Raw genomic sequence first — 17,138 nt, forward strand, 5'->3', positions numbered from 1 at the left:
CTGCATCATCCAGTATCCGAAGTCTGTGCCATCAAACTTCTCGATCCCAAATACCTTCAATTCTTCCCCAGCAATCGTTATCCCTCGGACCCAAACCTTAGCTCTTGATATGAGTTATTGGTAAAAAAACGATGACAATAAGCAAAAGTAAACAATAAATAGTCAAGCAATCAATCACATGATACAAATTTACGTGATTTGGCAACGTGCCTACGTCCACGAAGCTGCAGATGATTATATTATGTTGATGAATCACAAGGTACACTTTTGGGACATTTTTCTTTGTTCCAAACAGCCATAATGTACAAAGCAATCGTATTGATAAGGTTACACGGCGATAATCCTAATTTTCAATTTTCTGTAATATTTGCTCGAGCAACGTGTCGAGCGCGCATTGAGTAAAGTCTCTGTTTGGCCTTTGTTCGAGCTCACTGTCGAGCGAATTCTCTGTCTGGCCTTCGCTCGAGCCCAATGTCAAGCACATTCTTTGTTGGATCTTTACTCGAACTGAAATTCAAACTAACTCTCTATCTTAGCCCTTATTGAGTAAAAAACAGTGCCCAAAATTTTCTTGGGAGCGTTGCCATAACAAATCATTTTCGAGTCAGACCATCACAACAATAAATCAGGCTTCACAAACTCAACATTGTACATTATTTTGTATTGCTTGTGATGGCAAACTGGACTGGATGAACTCAATCCCATAGAACTATTCTAGATCTCAAAGTAATTATAGAAAAACCTCCACACTAAATGGATTCTACAATTTTTAGGACAATTTTAAATGCTCAATTAAGAGACTTTAACAAATTTCATTTGTTTGCCAAGCACTTGATATAAAAATAACAAGTAAAAGTTTTATGAATAAAATTTCTCTAAACAAGCAAATTATATATGCAGATATTCCCCTACATTTTTCATTCTCATTTAGGTAACAGATTATAACGATGATAAACAGATTGAGAAATAAGATCACACTGTCCACACACTAAAATAATAGTCGATGTCATCGTTGTCTTAAGACTGGACTTCAAAATTCGATCTGTTTAACTCAAAATGGTTAAAAAAAAAAAAACCAAATTGTCATGTGCTGATGCTTAGGTGTCTATGAACTACTATATCATTATTTTTTAAAATAAAAGTATATCAAAAAATTAATAGTAGTATCTAAAATATAAGTAAATGGGATATCTCTTATTATTTCCACGCTACATATTAACATATAATTTGTTATTTTTATTTTATATTTAAATATATATTTATATATCAATATGTATATTTTTAAATAGAGAAATAAAAATAATAAGTTATATATTGATATATGATATAAAAGATGAGAAGTAGAATTTATCAACAGGACAATCTTTTAAAAAAGAAAAGAATAAAAAAAAGAGTGATTCTGGGCAGCAGCCCATAGCCAGTGTGCTGCGGCTGCGATTTTTTTTTTTTTTTCTACTCAATCAATGAAGTGTGCTGCGGCTGCTATAAACAGTAGGCTGCAAAGTATATTTTCTCTAAAAAAAAAAAAAAAAACCCTAGTTTTTAACTTTTTACCAAAAGAGTGGTAGGCCCAAAGAGAAGTTGAGCTTATGACGGGGAGTTTTGAGATAGATACGATTATCTGATCCTAACCTTAGCTTCACGCGCTCTCTTCCGCTCGTGCATAGTATATTCCTCCTTTAACTGGAAGAATCAATGCGTCGCGGTACGGCCGAACTGTTAAAACAGATACCTACCTCGTTGAAGCCCGCTACGATCTTGCCACGTTACCGTCAAAGCCAGCGATTCATATGGCCCTCCGACGTGGAACGATCAAGGCCGTTATTTAACAGTCCTGCCGCGTCTCGAATTCCCAGATTTGGAGGGAAAATAGAGGAAAAGAATGTGTGTATGTATGTACAGGGATACATAGACATTAAAAACGTGAACGCCAGGATGGGAAAATATGGAAAAATAAATAATAATCAAGGTTTTGGTTTCCTCGAGTGCCATTACAATCCAAACCCTCGATCTCTCTGCCTTTCTTTCACCGGAGAGTGGCTTCACCGATCGGACATACCCAACGGTGAATTTCCGGTGAAGGAATCTTAGTACCTTCCGAAAAGAGGTAAGCTCTCCTGAATCTTTTCTATTATCTGAGGGTGAGGTTTTGATTGTCGTCAAACGGATTGTCAGCATTCGGATTCTTTTTCTTCAGATCTGGCTGATTTGGTTTGAGAGAGAACTAGGGTTTCAATTGATTTACTTGGTATCAATTTGAAGGTAGATATTTGGATTTAGAACCTTTATTTTGTGTATTGGATGTAGATGGAAGAGGGATTGAGATCTGATCGTCCTTCAGGGCTTGTGGTGAAGAATAGGAGCTCATCAGGTTGTTTAATTGTTAGAAAGAAAAGTGTTGATGGAGTGGGTGGGGTTGGTCCTGCTGGTTCTCGAAAGGTTTTCGAGTCGAAGAAGCAGAAGAAGAGGTTGAGTTTGGTTTTGAGCGATTCGGGCTCAAGTGACGAGCTTTTTCCGGTCCCTCAAAGAAGGGTTGGCCCCGAAACTATAAGGGTCTGTAGTGGATTATCCACTTTTGAAAAGGATATTGTAGATGAGAGTGAAATTGGTAGAAAGAGGGATAGGTTGGACCATACGAGACATTATGAAGAGGGTATGACTGGTAGGAATGGTTTTGACGAGAGCAAAAGTGAGAGAGGTAACTTGGACATATTTGAGTTTGATGAGTATGATGGGTTTGGTGGACAAAGAATGCGGAGGAAACATTTCAATGACAGTGGAATCAAAGTTGGGGGAAGAAGGTTTTTGGGATCAATGGACATGGCCCGGAGTGGAATTGATAGGGAATATGAAACTGGGTCGAGTAGACATGGTGTTTACAAGAGAAAGAATTTATATTGTGACCCTTCAGGTGGCTTGAATTTAGGAGATAGTGTTGATAATACTAGGGTTAAGATGAATAGGGATGGAACTCAGCTACCCCTCTTGCTTTTAAGAGAAAAATTAATGGGCCATTCAGATAAACCCATTAGAGTCCAGGGCAAAAATGGTGTTTTGAAGGTGATGGTAAACAAGAAGAAGAGGTTTGGTGGGCCGTTGGAAGATCTTGATCACCACATTGCTGAGGAAAGTAGAAAGGGTTCAAGGATTGAAGATATTGCTAAGAGGAATGCAGTGATTCATTCATCATCATACACAGAGAAAAAACTTGAGAAACCAGGTTTAGTTTTCCATTCAGAAAAAAGTCAGATGGCTTTGCAGAAATCATTATCAAGTAAGAATGGTAAGGATGGTGAATGGGATTCAGAGAACAGTGATGCGTCATTGAAGCTAACATTGAAAAATGTGGAAGCTAATAGTTCTAAAAAGAGGATAATAAGTGAAGAAGAAAAGACTTATCCATCATTGAAGCTAAGATCGAAGAATGTGGAAGCTCATAGTTCTAGAAAGAGAATAAGATGTGAAGAGGAAAAGACTCCTCCATGTGAGAACCTCCCACAGGCTATAATCAAAGAAGGAAAAGCTAGGCGTGGTAGTGGCACAGAGAAGCAAAAGCTGCGTGAACGGATTAGAGAGATGCTTCTGAGTGCTGGCTGGACAATAGATTACAGGCCTAGGAGGAACAGAGACTATCTAGATGCGGTGTACATTAACCCCTTGGGAACAGCATACTGGTCAATCATCAAGGCCTATGATGCATATCAAAAGCAATTGAAAGATGAGGATGGTGAGGCTAAACCCAGTGGGGACTGTTCTTCATTTTCTCCCATATCAGGTGAGATACTTAGCCAATTAACTAGGAAAACTCGAAAGAAAATTGAGAAAGAAATGAAAAAGAAGCAAAGAGATTGCAGTGACAGTGACAATGCAACAGAAGCTGCTGAGAAAAGATTTGCAAGTACCAAGCGTGATGTGGAGAGCATGGACAGTATTAGTCATGAAGAGAAACTAAGCTCCTTCATAAAGCAGGGTGGTAAATCATTGAAGAATAGAATGACTGAAAATGGCTCTGCCAGTGTCAACTCAAAATCAAAAGGTCAGAATGCTAAATATATGCATGATGGCATTGAAAAACCATCCTCTGGATCCAACCCTCGTATGCCACATGCAAGAAAAAGTAGAAAACTTGGCAGATGTACCTTGTTGGTTCGTAGTTCTAACAAGGCACAAAGCTCTGAAGCTGATGGTTTTGTTCCATATACTGGAAAACGGACACTGCTTTCGTGGCTGATTGACTCTGGAACTGTGGGATTAAGCCAAAAGGTGCAGTATATGAACCGCCGGCGGACTCGAGTAATGCTGGAGGGTTGGATTACACGAGATGGCATTCACTGTGGTTGCTGTAGTAAAATCCTCACAGTTTCAAAGTTTGAGATTCATGCTGGGAGCAAATTGCGCCAGCCATTTCAACACATATATCTGGACTCTGGGGTTTCTCTTTTGCAGTGCCAGATAGATGCATGGAATAGACAAGAAGATTCTCTACGCATTGATTTTCACTCTATAGACACAGATGGAGATGATCCAAACGATGACACTTGTGGCATCTGTGGAGATGGTGGGGATTTGATCTGTTGTGATGGGTGTCCATCAACGTTTCATCTGAGTTGCTTGGATATACGGGTATGTGTACTTCAATTCACTCCAGTTGCACGCCCCATATGGTTCCTTACATGATCCTTCTTGTATTATATTTCTTTTTTGAGTTTGTTTTGGATTTCCTGTGCTGTTCTTTTGTTGGTGATCTGAGACTTTTTGAAGTGATATTATTAGACTGGGGTCTAGTGTGGAAGGAGAGTCTATGGAGACTTTTGAAATATCTTTTCAGGGTTGAGACTTGTGGGAACCTGTGCACAAAAGGCATTGAATTATGATATGGTGTCCTTGTCATGTGTTCTGTTGGTCTGGGGAATGCTGTTCGGTGAAGTTAGATTTAGTTTGTGGTGGTTGTAGGTTTTGTGATGTAGGGAGTACTCGGAAGGGAGGCGAAATATTGCCTCATCTTTCATTATTAAAACTTGAGGGGCACTTTTGCACCGGAGATGTATGCACAATTAATTAAATATTTGGGCAATGTTGCATTTGCTCATATATGTCTCCAGTACTTAAGGCATTCATACCTTTCTTGTTACAGATGCTTCCACCCGGCGATTGGCACTGTCCAAATTGCACATGCAAATTTTGCGGGGTTGTTAGTGGGAGTGGTGCTCAAGGAGATGCCTGCGCACTCCTCAAATGCAGTGTGTGTGAGAAAAAATGTAGTAACTTTTTCCTTCCTTTGTTTTGAAGTTCTTTCAGTGGATTATATACTTTTCTCTTGTTTTATTATTGCACTGACAATATTTTGGTTGAAATTTTTTGTAGATCATAAATCATGCATGCTGGAGATGGATGTTATTCATGTTGATTCTTCTAGTTTAGTCTCTTCATTTTGTCAGCAAAAATGTAAAGAGGTATCTTTATTTAGGCTTCCTGTGTTTAATTATCTCAAAATATGCAAATAGTGTATCTGCTATGTTTAATTAGTTGTGCGTAGCACCTTGAGGTGACATAATGAGTTGGAGATAGAACATCACAATTCAATACTTCAGTAGTTTATGACCAAATATTTTATAATATCAAGGCTTGTTAGAATAGTTTTTGTTTTTAGTGTTTTTCTTGCCCATCCAAAATTTAGAGTTAGTAATGAGTGTCAATCACATGATAACACCTGCATACTTTCAGTGATAAAACTCTGTGTGATGTTATATAATATGTGAGTGCTTTTCTTTTATACTTATAAATAAATAAATACACGAGTGCTTTTCTAATGGACCTTCTGCAGATTTTGAGTACAAACCTCAGTGTGTATTCTGGATTAATGTAATCTGATGTCATATGGCTTTACCCTTTGAAGTTCATAATGGAATATAATAAATAGTAAGAGGAAGTTATGGCATAATACTTGCATTATTTGGGAGGTTTTATATAGAATGACATCTACTAGATTATCAAGCATAGATGATGCTCTTGTATATGTCCCGTGTAATTGGGCGATTGCCAATCCTTATTATCCATAAAATTTTGTTTATTGATCAAAAAATATATAATGACATTTGTTTGCATGTTTTTGTGTATTTTTTCCTTCTAACCTTCCAGTGACTAGAAATTCTTCTCTTGATTTTGCATAGATAGATCAGTTGTTTTTTTGGTGTATGTTATATGTCTTGTTAGTTGTAGGTATGGTTCTCAATCTCACATCAATTTGTAAATTTCTCATCCGACATTTCCAAAGGCACTTTCTTGAATTATATCCTTGTTGCTTCTACAGCTCTTTGAGCATTTGCAGAAGTATCGTGGTGTCAGACATGAGCTGGAAGCAGGCTTTTCATGGTCTCTTATTCATAGAACGGACAAAGACTCAGATATATCTCTTCGAGGGCTTCCTCAACGGGTGGAATGCAATTCTAAGCTGGCTGTTGCACAGACTGTTATGGATGAATGCTTCTTGCCAATTGTGGACAGGAGGAGTGGGATTAATTTACTACATAACGTTCTTTATAACAGTGGGTAAGTGCTAAATTTTGTACCTTATCTAAAGCAAATTGCCTGGACCAAGAGAATGGAGTATATGCGGAGGAAAAAGAGTGCATTAGCCTATATTCCCGACGCGGATGGTTCAGCCCATTAATCTCTCTCCTTTTCTTTTTAATTGGCACCGGGTGTCCGAGAATAGCTTCCTGACTAATCCCGAGGGTGCATAGGCCCTCGGCAAGGAGTTTCCCGCAAGTGCACCTTGGGTAGTTCGAGGGAAAAATCACCTAGTCCGATGGCGCCTAGGAATTGTTTCCACCTGAGGATTCAAACCTTAGACCTAGAGGGAGCATACCACTGATACCAAGGCCTTTACCACTTGAGCCAACCCCTAGTGGAGTGGTTCAGCCCTTCAATCTCAGTACTTTTTCCTCCCATATTGGATCTTTACTGTTTACTAATAGGAATACATAACCCCTAGGGATTGGCTCTAGTGGTAAAGGCCTTGGGCTTGGGGGTATGCTCCCCCCAGGTCTAAGGTTCAAATCCCCTTGGGTGCAAACAATCTCTAGGGGCCATCAAACTGAGAGATTTTCCCCTTGAATTACACGAGGTGCACTTGTGGAAAACTCCTTGCCGAGGGCCTCTGCACCCCCGGGATTAGTTGGGACACTGTTCTTGAACATAAAGAAAAAAAATTAATAGGAATATGTGTTGGTTTGGGCTTACACATGAGAGACTGTGTGATTGACGTATTTGATCTGAGCAAATGCTACCAACTTTGACTATGGATTTTCTGTTATAAGGTTTTCAGCTTTCGCAGAAATAGACATTCATTATTTCTTGGCTTGCTGGAATTGGTTTCTTTATTATTTTTTTTATGATGCTTGATTTATTTAATGTTATATTATGGTTTTTTTTGTATCTTTTTTTATTTCCATTTAAAATATACATTCATCGTTTGACCTTTTTACCTTTTTATATGTCATCCCATCTGCATATAGTCCTCAAACTTTATATAACAAAAATTTGACCTTTTATATTACTAATTAGAATGGTATATAATCAACATTTGGTTAGAACAGTGAGACACATTTGATTTGGATACACGGTGTTGGAAATCTGAACTTCTCTAATTGAAGATCTGGAAACATGGCTTACGAAAAAAAAACTGTATTTACACCTGTTAGAGGACATGGTTGTAATTAGTATAGTTCATGAGTATACAATGGTCATTTGTATGTAGTATGTATAGGATGTTGAATGTAAATGAAAATATGAATTCATTCTCTCTCTCGGTCGACTACATGGTATCAGAGCAAAGTGTAGTCAGTTAGTGGTGGTTGTGCGACGGAGCTAGTGGTGCTTGTGGTTGTGCGACGGAGTTAGTGGTGGTTGTGCGACGGCGCAGTGGTATCACCGTCGTTGTCTGTGGTGGTTATCGCCGGCGACGTCGTTGTCGTTGGTGGCCGGTATCTGTTTTAAGGTTTTCCGGTGACCTCAGGTGCCGTCTCCGGTACTGGACACCAGAATCAAGATCGCCGGCGTTTTCTGTGCACACCGGTGTGTCTCCCATCGTCATCGGCTGCCGGAATCCCTCTTTATCGCCGGCGACGTCAACGTCTCGGAGTGGTTGGTGGCAGGTCTCTACTATCCTGTCCTCGACTACGTATGTCCCTAATTCAGAGTAAGGTCTTATTTCTATCCAGTATAACGTATGTTTGGTAACATGTATACGGTAAACTTATTCCTGTTTAGGATAAGTTATCCTCATTCGGGATAAGCTATTCCAGTTTAGGGTTAGTTTTTAAGCCGGTTCCGGAGATACCCGAAACGCACCCGATACAGGCCGAAACAACCCGGTATATACCCGAAACAGAGCGGTTCAGACCCGATACAGGCCGGTTCAGACCCGAAACAGGCCGATTTTGAACCGATACTTGCTTGTTTCGGCCGGTACAGGCTTGTTTTGACCAATACAGATCCGAAATTTGGGTTTTTAATCCCAATTTTTCATCCATATTTCATATGTTGTGTATTCTTGACTCCAAGTTGAATTGTTGTGATACTTTTCTCCATGACAACTAAATTTGAGTCAATGTCTCTTGCACCAAACATTAGTATGCCTATGACTTCGGTGAAGTTAAATGGAAAAAACTATATGTTGTGGTCAAAATCTGTTGAAGTGTTTTTGAAAGGCAAGGGTCTTTGTCGTACTCACTTGATTGATCCAATGCCTAACTCAGCTAGTTCTACATTTGCTCAATGGGAGCAAGAAGATGCTCAAATACTGTCCCTAATGTTGACCAGTATTGAGCCTAATATTTGCACCAGCTTAATACATTTTGACACTGCTCAAGAGGTGTGGAAGCATCTCAAACAGATGTATTCAGGTGCTGGGAACATAACCCGTATTTATGAGTTGTGTCAGCAATTCTTTGGGTTGGAACAGGGTGCTTTGGGCCTAGAAGAATATTATTCTCAAGTGATAAGCATATGTGAAGAACTCAGAATGTATCAACCTATCACTTCTGATGTTTCAAGTATGCTAAAACAACGGGAAGATTTTAATGTTGTTCGGTTCCTTGTTGGATTAAAACCTGAGTATGAGTCAGTGCGTTCTCAAATTCTGGCAAGTCCACAACTTCCTCCATTTCCTGATGTGTTCTCCCGACTTCAGCGAGCCACATTATCTGGACAAGGATCTCAGTTTTCTTCAGATCAGAGTAATGAGAGATCCGCTTTAGCTGCCTCCTATGTTGCTCCCGGTGGGCGTGGAGGCCGGAGTGGTAGAGGTGCACGTGGGGGGCGTGATACCAGAGGTAATCGCACTCGAGGTCGTGAATCTCGTAAGTGCACTCATTGTGGTCGCACTAACCACTCGGTGGACTATTGTTGGGATCTCCATGGTAGACCATCTGGATCCGTTAATCAAGCTATTTGCCAAAATGCTACATCACCGTCAACGAGTTCCGACCCGACTCCAGAGATGATTAGCATATCGAAGGATGAGTATGATCAGTTTTTGGCTCGCACACGAGCGACTTCATCTTCCATAGCTACTCATGCCCATTCAGGTACAGCGTCTGCCTGTCTTGTCTCATCTACTCAAGATCCATGGATCATCGATTCAGGAGCTAATGAACATTTGACCGGTTTGTCTTATTCCTTATCTAAGTTAGATACTTTGACATCTCCAAAGAGTGTTACTCTTGCTAATGGTTCTCTTGCTAAAGTTACAGGCATTGGATCCACTAAGCTCACCGATTCTATATCCTTGTCATCTGTTCTATATGCTCCTAGTTTTCCCTTTAGTTTGTTGTCCATTAGTCAAATTACTCAAACTCTTCAATGTTCTGTGACATTTTATCCCTCTGTATGTATCTTTCAGGATCTCAAGACGGGGAAGAAGATTGGTACGGGGCATGAAGCTGGTGGTCTGTATTACCTTGATGTCAAACAGTCACCCACTCGAGCCCTCACATCCTCATCATCTGCTTTTGAATGGCATTGTCGCCTTGGACACCCATCTCTTACTCTTTTGAAACGTCAAGTTAGGAATCTTGAAAATGCATCTTCCTTTCCTTGTGAAGCATGTCAGCTTAGCAAACACCATCGTGTGTCTTTTGTACCTCGAGTTGATAATCGAGCATCTAGTTCTTTTGAATTGGTTCACTCTGATATATGGGGACCAATCAACATTGTATCAAACAAGTTTCAGTATTTTGTTACATTTGTTGATGACTATTCTCGTATGACATGGTTGTTTTTAATGAAGGCACGATCTGAACTTCTTTCCATATTCAAAGTCTTTCGGAAAGAAATTAAAACTCAATTTAGACAAAAAGTTCAAGTTTTGCGTTCTGACAATGCTAAAGAATACAAATCTAGTGCCTTTGATACTTACTTAAGTAATAAAGGAATTGTTCATCAAACTTCATGCGCTTATACACCCCAACAGAATGGGGTGGCTGAACGCAAAAATCGACATTTGTTAGATGTAACCAGAGCACTTTTATTGCACATGCATGTTCCTAAACGTTTTTGGAGTGATGGTGTTCTTACTGCGTGTCACCTTATTAATCGTATGCCTTCGTCAGTCCTCGATGGTTCCTCCCCATTCTCCATCTTGTTCCCTTTGTCTCCACCTTTTTCTCTCCCTCCCAAAATCTTTGGGTGTGTTTGCTATGTTCATAACCTTGGCCCAGGCTTTGATAAGCTTGATCCACGTGCTACCAAGTGTTTCTTTGTTGGTTATTCTCGGACTCAAAAAGGATACCGCTGCTATAGTCCTACTCTTAGACGTTACTTTACTAGTGCTGATGTCACCTTTTTTGAGTCCATACCCTATTTCTCGACAACATCTTCAGTTGTTGAGTGTGATCCTCTACCATTACCTACTCTTACCCTTTCTCCTGCACACTCACCCACTTTTACCCAATCCTCCTCTATTCCTTCCCTTGTTCCTTTACAGGTGTACTCGCGTCGTGTGCGGCCCCCGGCTCCCATGCCTCCACCAATCTTGTCTCTATCTTCAGATCCTGAGTTACCTACTGCTTCAGACTCTCCACCTATTGCTCTCCGAAAAGGTACTCGTTCTTGTGTTACTCAACATCCGATTGCCAAATATGTCTCTTGTCATGCCTTATCTCCATCTTTTTCATGCTTTACTTCTCAACTTTCAAAACTTTCTGTTCCTAAGACAGTTCATGATGCTTTATCTGATTCGGAATGGAGGACAGCTATGAAAAATGAAATGAATGCTCTTCACCATAATGGGACATGGGATCTTGTTCCTCTACCACCTGGTAAACACCTTGTTGGTTGTAGATGGGTATATACAATCAAATTTCATTCTGATGGGTCTGTTGAACGTCTGAAAGCCCGCTTGGTTGCTAAGGGTTACACTCAAACTTATGGCATTGATTATGATGAGACTTTTTCCCCAGTTGCCAAAATTTCTTCTATTCGGGTATTGATCTCTCTTGCTGCTAACTTGGATTGGCCCTTATTTCAGTTGGATGTTAAAAATGCATTCCTCCATGGCGACTTAAATGAGGAAGTGTATATGGAGCAACCACCTGGGTTTGTTGCTCAGGGGGAGTATCGAGGTACTGTGTGCAAATTAAAAAAGGCATTATATGGTTTGAAACAATCTCCTCGAGCATGGTTTGGGAGGTTCTCTGATGCTGTATTAGCATTTGGTCTTCATAGATGCCAAACAGACCACTCGGTCTTTCACCTACACAGTGATGCAGGTCATATTTTGTTGGTTGTATATGTTGATGACATTGTAATTACTGGGAGTGACTCAGCTGGAATTGCTAGGCTGAAACAATTTTTACATGATCAGTTTCAGACAAAAGACTTGGGCAAACTTAGGTACTTTCTTGGAATTGAAGTCGGTAGATCTAAAAAAGGTATTAACCTATCTCAAAGAAAATATGTACTTGATCTTCTGGAAGAAACTGGCATGTTAGGTGCACGACCTATTGACACTCCTATGGACCTAAATCGTAAACTCTTGAAAGATGAAGGTGAGTTGTTTGGAGATCTGGGTCGGTATCAAAGACTTGTTGGAAAATTGAATTATCTTACTATCACTAGACCTGATATCTCTTATGCAGTGAGTGTAGTGAGTCAATTTCTACAAGCGCCCAGGGTCTCACATTGGGATGCTGTAATCCATATTCTTCGTTATCTTAAGCGAGCTCCTGGCCTTGGACTATTGTATAGACCAAATGGACACCTTAGAATTGAAGCTTTTTCAGATGCTGATTGGGCTGGATCTCCTTCAGATAGAAGATCGACTACTGGATATTGTACCTTTGTAGGAGGTAACTTGGTTACATGGAAGAGTAAGAAGCAAACAGTAGTAGCTCGGTCTAGTGCAGAAGCCGAATACAGAGCAATGGCTCACACTACTAGTGAGCTAACATGGTTGCAACACTTTCTTCAAGAGATTGGGTTTCCAGCTCCTGTCCCTCTTCAGTTATTTTGTGATAACCAAGCTGCAGTGCATATTGCATCTAATCCTGTATTCCATGAGAGGACTAAACACATTGAGATTGATTGTCACTTCATTCGGGATAAGATACTAAGTGGTGACATTTCTACACCCTTTGTGAAGTCTGCTGATCAACTTGCAAATATGTTTACCAAACCATTGTGTTGTAGTCGGTTAAAGTTTATTTGTTCCAAGCTAGGTTTATATGATATATATGCCCCAGCTTGAGGGGGAGTGTTAGAGGACATGGTTGTAATTAGTATAGTTCATGAGTATACAATGGTCATTTGTATGTAGTATGTATAGGATGTTGAATGTAAATGAAAATATGAATTCATTCTCTCTCTCGGTCGACTACAACACCCAAGTTTTATTAAGTACTGCTTCTACTTATAAAAAAAGAAACTGTATTTTCTCTAAATATTGGTTTGAGTTAACCATATCTATGATGAATCACAAGTTGTACAACAATGCAGTTCAATATCATCAGAAAAGGAAGTTGTTTCTAAAATGGGTTAGAAAATGATGATGGAGGGTGTGATAGGTTTCTGTCGTGTTGGTTGAGCAAAATGGTGATAGGGAGAAGTGTCCTGTTAATTACCTACCTATATTTTAACTTACCTTTGAAAGGAAGAAATTGTAAGATTTTTCTTCTATGTGTATATTTTCCACAAACCTCTTATTAAAAAAAAAAAAGAAAAAGAAAAAACACATTTATTTCCGACAAACTGAAAACAGTAGCACATATCTGCTCCGGAAAAGGGCATAGAACGGGCACTGCACAAAGTAGCATAAACTTCTAATATGCTCACCGTCTAGTCAGTTATGAAGCTTGGACCTGATCATGCTTTATTTAGCAACCAAAGCATACTTAATCCAGGCTAGTGGAGAGGAAGGACCATGCTATGTAAAGACGAAAACTTAAATTTGACATTAATTAATTAATTGGATATGCAGTGTCACGACTCATTTATCATGGAAGATTTACTGTAATTATTTTGTTGGTGTTTCCTGGGATGAATAACAAATCTTGCTCCTTACATTGGGCCCACCCAAAGCTTATGAGCTCTTAAATTAAAGTTACATTGTTTTGAAACCAGTTAAGGTTGTATTGCTAGCCAGGTTTTGTAACCAAATGTTCAATTTGATGGGAAAACAATGGTATGAAAAATTCCAAGTGTGAAGCGATGCTTTGTTGAGGTTTGTAGTGTAAAGTTTGTGTTAGCATGCTGGCTCACTTGGAAGTGATCGAGATTTTATGGTCCACTCTTGTTTCTTGTGTTGACTTACATTTTTGTATCCTTTGCTGAGATGTTTTGATGGGTAACTGGTTTCAAACATCAAACCTTCTTGATATATACATGTACCATAGTTAACCTTCTTGATATACATATGTACCATAGTTTCTGGGTAAATGTTTCCTTGTGTGTATCTGTGTGTCACTGCTGATCACTTTTCTGGAGTATTTAAGCTATTAAACCATGTTACTTTTCTTTGCGAAATATATGTTGTCCCACTCATCTGATGTTAATTATGTTTCCCATTTTATATTTCAGATCAAACTTTAATCGGCTAAACTATAGTGGCTTCTACACTGCTATTTTGGAGAGGGGTGATGAAATCATTTCGGCAGCATCTATCAGGTGCTGTGCCATAAACTTCAATGTCACTAATATGTTTCTATTACACAGTAACTAATAGCTTTGTTCAACAGATGTTTTCTTTATATATCTTGTTCTCCTGCTTAGCTGAGATAGTAGGTTCAAGCTCGCTACTATTCTTTTGTGTTCTTCTGAGTGAAGCTTTCCTGGGTCAGTGGTTTAGATGTTGGAATGGTACTCTGTTCAATAATTGGAATAATGTTATGTTATGTGCTTCTTGACCAGAATTCTCATATTAATTATCCAATGTCCCCTATGAAGTATAAGCTCCTGTCAATGGTGTCTCAAGTTTTTTGTATGTGCGCATGTGTAGATTAGCATGCAATTAAATTCTTACCATTCTCTTTTTACTGTCTGGTTAAGTTCTGGTATGAGGGAGGTGTTTCTGTTTGGCGGTTCTTGAGATTTATATGATTCCTGCTTGGGTGTGTGGATTGTGATTCTTACCGTCACAGTGTCTACTGCCTGGTTAGGTTCCATGGGACCAAGTTAGCAGAGATGCCATTTATTGGAACTCGGCATGTATATAGGCGTCAAGGGATGTGCCGTCGGCTTTTTGCTGCTATTGAATCAGTAAGCTACAAGAACCATGTCCTGGGTGATTTCTCTAACATGGAAAAGAGATTGAAAAGATTGTATATTTGTTTTCTTTCTACCTGCTTGCTTTCATATATGCTACTGACTTCATCCTGTTTCTCTGCCATTTGAAGGCTCTCTGCTCTCTCAAGGTTGAGAAACTTATCATTCCTGCTATTGCTGAACTTATGCATACATGGACTGTGGTTTTTGGTTTCACTCCTCTCGAGGAATCACTCAAGCAAGAAATGATATCGATGAATATGTTGGTCTTCCCGGGTACAGATATGTTACAGAAGCCACTACTGGAGCAAGAGAGCATTGAGGGGAATGTGACCTGCAAGACAAGTATTAGCTGTGGTGTTTGTTGCCTTTCCCTTTAACTTTATATTGATGGCCTGCTGTTTAAGTTTGTATTTGATTCTTTCCAATAGGTGCAAAGCAAAAGGTGTGCAAAAACAAGCTTTCTACTAAGCCTGAGGTGGAAAGTAAATCTGATATGGATTCTCCAGTGGGGCATGATTCTCGTGGGTGTAACAGTGCTGGGCATGATCCTCATGGGTGTGACGAAGCTGGTTTGTGCTGTGCTAATGAGATGACTGATGAAGGTGCAGTTACAGATAATAAATCCGATTTGCATGCTGATCCTCCTAGGTTTGACGGTGCTAATCATTGTTCTAATGAATTAACTGATGAAGTTACAGCCACTGACAATAAATCTGGTATGGATTCCACTGCTGTGCATGATCCACATGGGTGTGATGATGCTGGTTTGCCATGTGCCAATGAGGTAAATGATGATGTTGGAGCTGCAGATTCTAATTCTTTAGATGCTTCATATGAAGTTAATATTCCCGTTTCAGTTCAGCTGACTACGTGTTTCAATTCTTACTTGGAGGACAAGCTAGCTCAATCTGCATCTGGCAAGAAGTTTATGTCCCCCTCCGATATGATTCATGATGCACTTGAGCAGGGAAATAAACTGGAAATGGATTGTCCTGTCGTAGATGATGGCCAATCTTGGAAAGAGAATGACATGGATGAAGCCCTGGAAGTAAACATTAACATTGACTGTCTTGAGCCTGTTCCATCTTTAGGGGAAATTTCTGCAGAGAACACCACCAAGGAGATCAATGAAATCTAGATGTCTCTGATTCTAGTCAAACCGGCCCTGCTGAGAGTTCCTTGCAAGTTAAATCTGATTAAACTATTCTAGTTGCAGGACTCCGAAAAAGCCGATTGCATGCATCTGATGACAATTCTCTTACTGATGCACTTGATGGGAAGACTTGTTAACGAGTGTCATCTATAAGGTTCTAGACTAACTTCTATGCATCTCAAGATTAATTTCTCTCAGAAAGTTTGGATGTAGCCTTTTGATGCAAGCGATTTGATTTTGTGCTCACAAAGTCGATGGTGGTGTTGCCAGTTCAAGGAGGATCCTTGGAGGTTTGAGGTGGCGTTTTGAAATGCTCTGAGCACATCATCGGAAAGTACTCATGCCGCTTCACGGTGTATATACCTGACTCTGCTGCTGTAGAAGTGGAGTTTCTCACTCCAAAGACCCTTGTTACAGCAGAGTTTTGCTATTTATCGTCGCATGACATGGTTGTTATGGATGATGTTCGAGTAGATCTTCTCCTTTGTTTCTAGTGCTGGCACCATGTTCCTAATATAGGTCAGCCACAATTTGCTTGCCTGGATAAATTTTGATCTGCTCATCGGCTACCTTGTGAGCAACAAGACATGATGCTCTTGATAGTGCTTCGAAAGACTGAGTTCCCAAGATGAAAGCCTCGAGTTCCCAAGTTGAAAGCCAACATGTTGTAAATGTTCAAGTTGGGGCTAGGGTCATGATCTGAAATGAAGACGGGCTCTGCTAATATGAATTTTTTTTTTCAAGGCATTTAAATGAGAATGAGGATATCCTGCACTGAGTTTAACATTCTTGAGATCTTTAGATTCATTGGACGTTAATGGTATCTCTTTTGTATGATTGCCTTTTCCTCGGAGCTCTTCAAGTTGGATTTATCTGCTCTTGCTACTCTGCTGAATGGCCTAATTATCTCAAACTTATATATGTTAGACATTTAAGTAAATACAAACTTCACATTCTTTTTCTGAATGATAATGAGCAAAGAGTTATTCTATTTTCAAGCTGGTGTGTAGATTACAATATTCACATAACTTATATGATAAAATTTAATTTGAAAGATTCAAAATTCAAAAAAAAAAAAAGTTATCATCCAAATCAAATTACGTCATGTGAGCATTTGACTAGATATGCTTTACACACCAGTTTGAAAATATAATTTTTCCTGACCATAATATATTTACGAGGCACAACGCTCTTTGTAAGTAGAGGCTTGGATTCCTTCTGA

General features: G+C 39.5%; 1 protein-coding gene across 4 annotated transcripts; it reads left to right on the forward strand.

The window, feature by feature from the left end:
• Positions 1-1,911: 1,911 nt before the first annotated feature.
• LOC109005847 (increased DNA methylation 1-like) lies at positions 1,912-16,788 on the forward strand. Of its 4 annotated transcripts, none has more exons than XM_035683432.1 (9): positions 1,912-4,623; positions 5,135-5,258; positions 5,365-5,453; positions 6,311-6,549; positions 14,077-14,163; positions 14,655-14,754; positions 14,892-15,105; positions 15,192-15,547; positions 15,621-15,734. In XM_035683432.1, the coding sequence occupies exons 1-9, from the start codon at positions 2,308-2,310 to the stop codon at positions 15,627-15,629; spliced, it is 3,534 nt and encodes a 1,177-aa protein (XP_035539325.1). In that variant the 5' UTR covers positions 1,912-2,307; the 3' UTR covers positions 15,630-15,734. The 4 variants fall into 4 exon arrangements, 3 of the variants coding, with proteins under 3 accessions (XP_035539325.1, XP_018840457.1, XP_018840456.1); XM_018984912.2 differs by having other exon boundaries at positions 1,913-4,623; positions 15,192-15,365; positions 15,462-16,788; XR_001998526.2 differs by adding an exon at positions 16,187-16,788 and having other exon boundaries at positions 1,914-4,623; positions 15,192-16,070.
• Positions 16,789-17,138: the final 350 nt, after the last annotated feature.

The sequence above is a fragment of the Juglans regia genome, chromosome 12 (assembly GCF_001411555.2).
Source record: "Juglans regia cultivar Chandler chromosome 12, Walnut 2.0, whole genome shotgun sequence".
Lineage (NCBI taxonomy): Eukaryota > Viridiplantae > Streptophyta > Magnoliopsida > Fagales > Juglandaceae > Juglans > Juglans regia.

Bases quoted from the DNA above. Each gene is read 5' to 3' on its own strand.
- LOC109005847 (XM_018984911.2), top strand. From the start codon at position 2,308: ATGGAAGAGGGATTGAGATCTGATCGTCCTTCAGGGCTTGTGGTGAAG. The intron at 4,624-5,134 runs GTATGTGTACTT...TTCTTGTTACAG, and splicing joins TGAGTTGCTTGGATATACGG to ATGCTTCCACCCGGCGATTG. The intron at 14,164-14,654 runs GTGCTGTGCCAT...CTGCCTGGTTAG, and splicing joins ATTTCGGCAGCATCTATCAG to GTTCCATGGGACCAAGTTAG.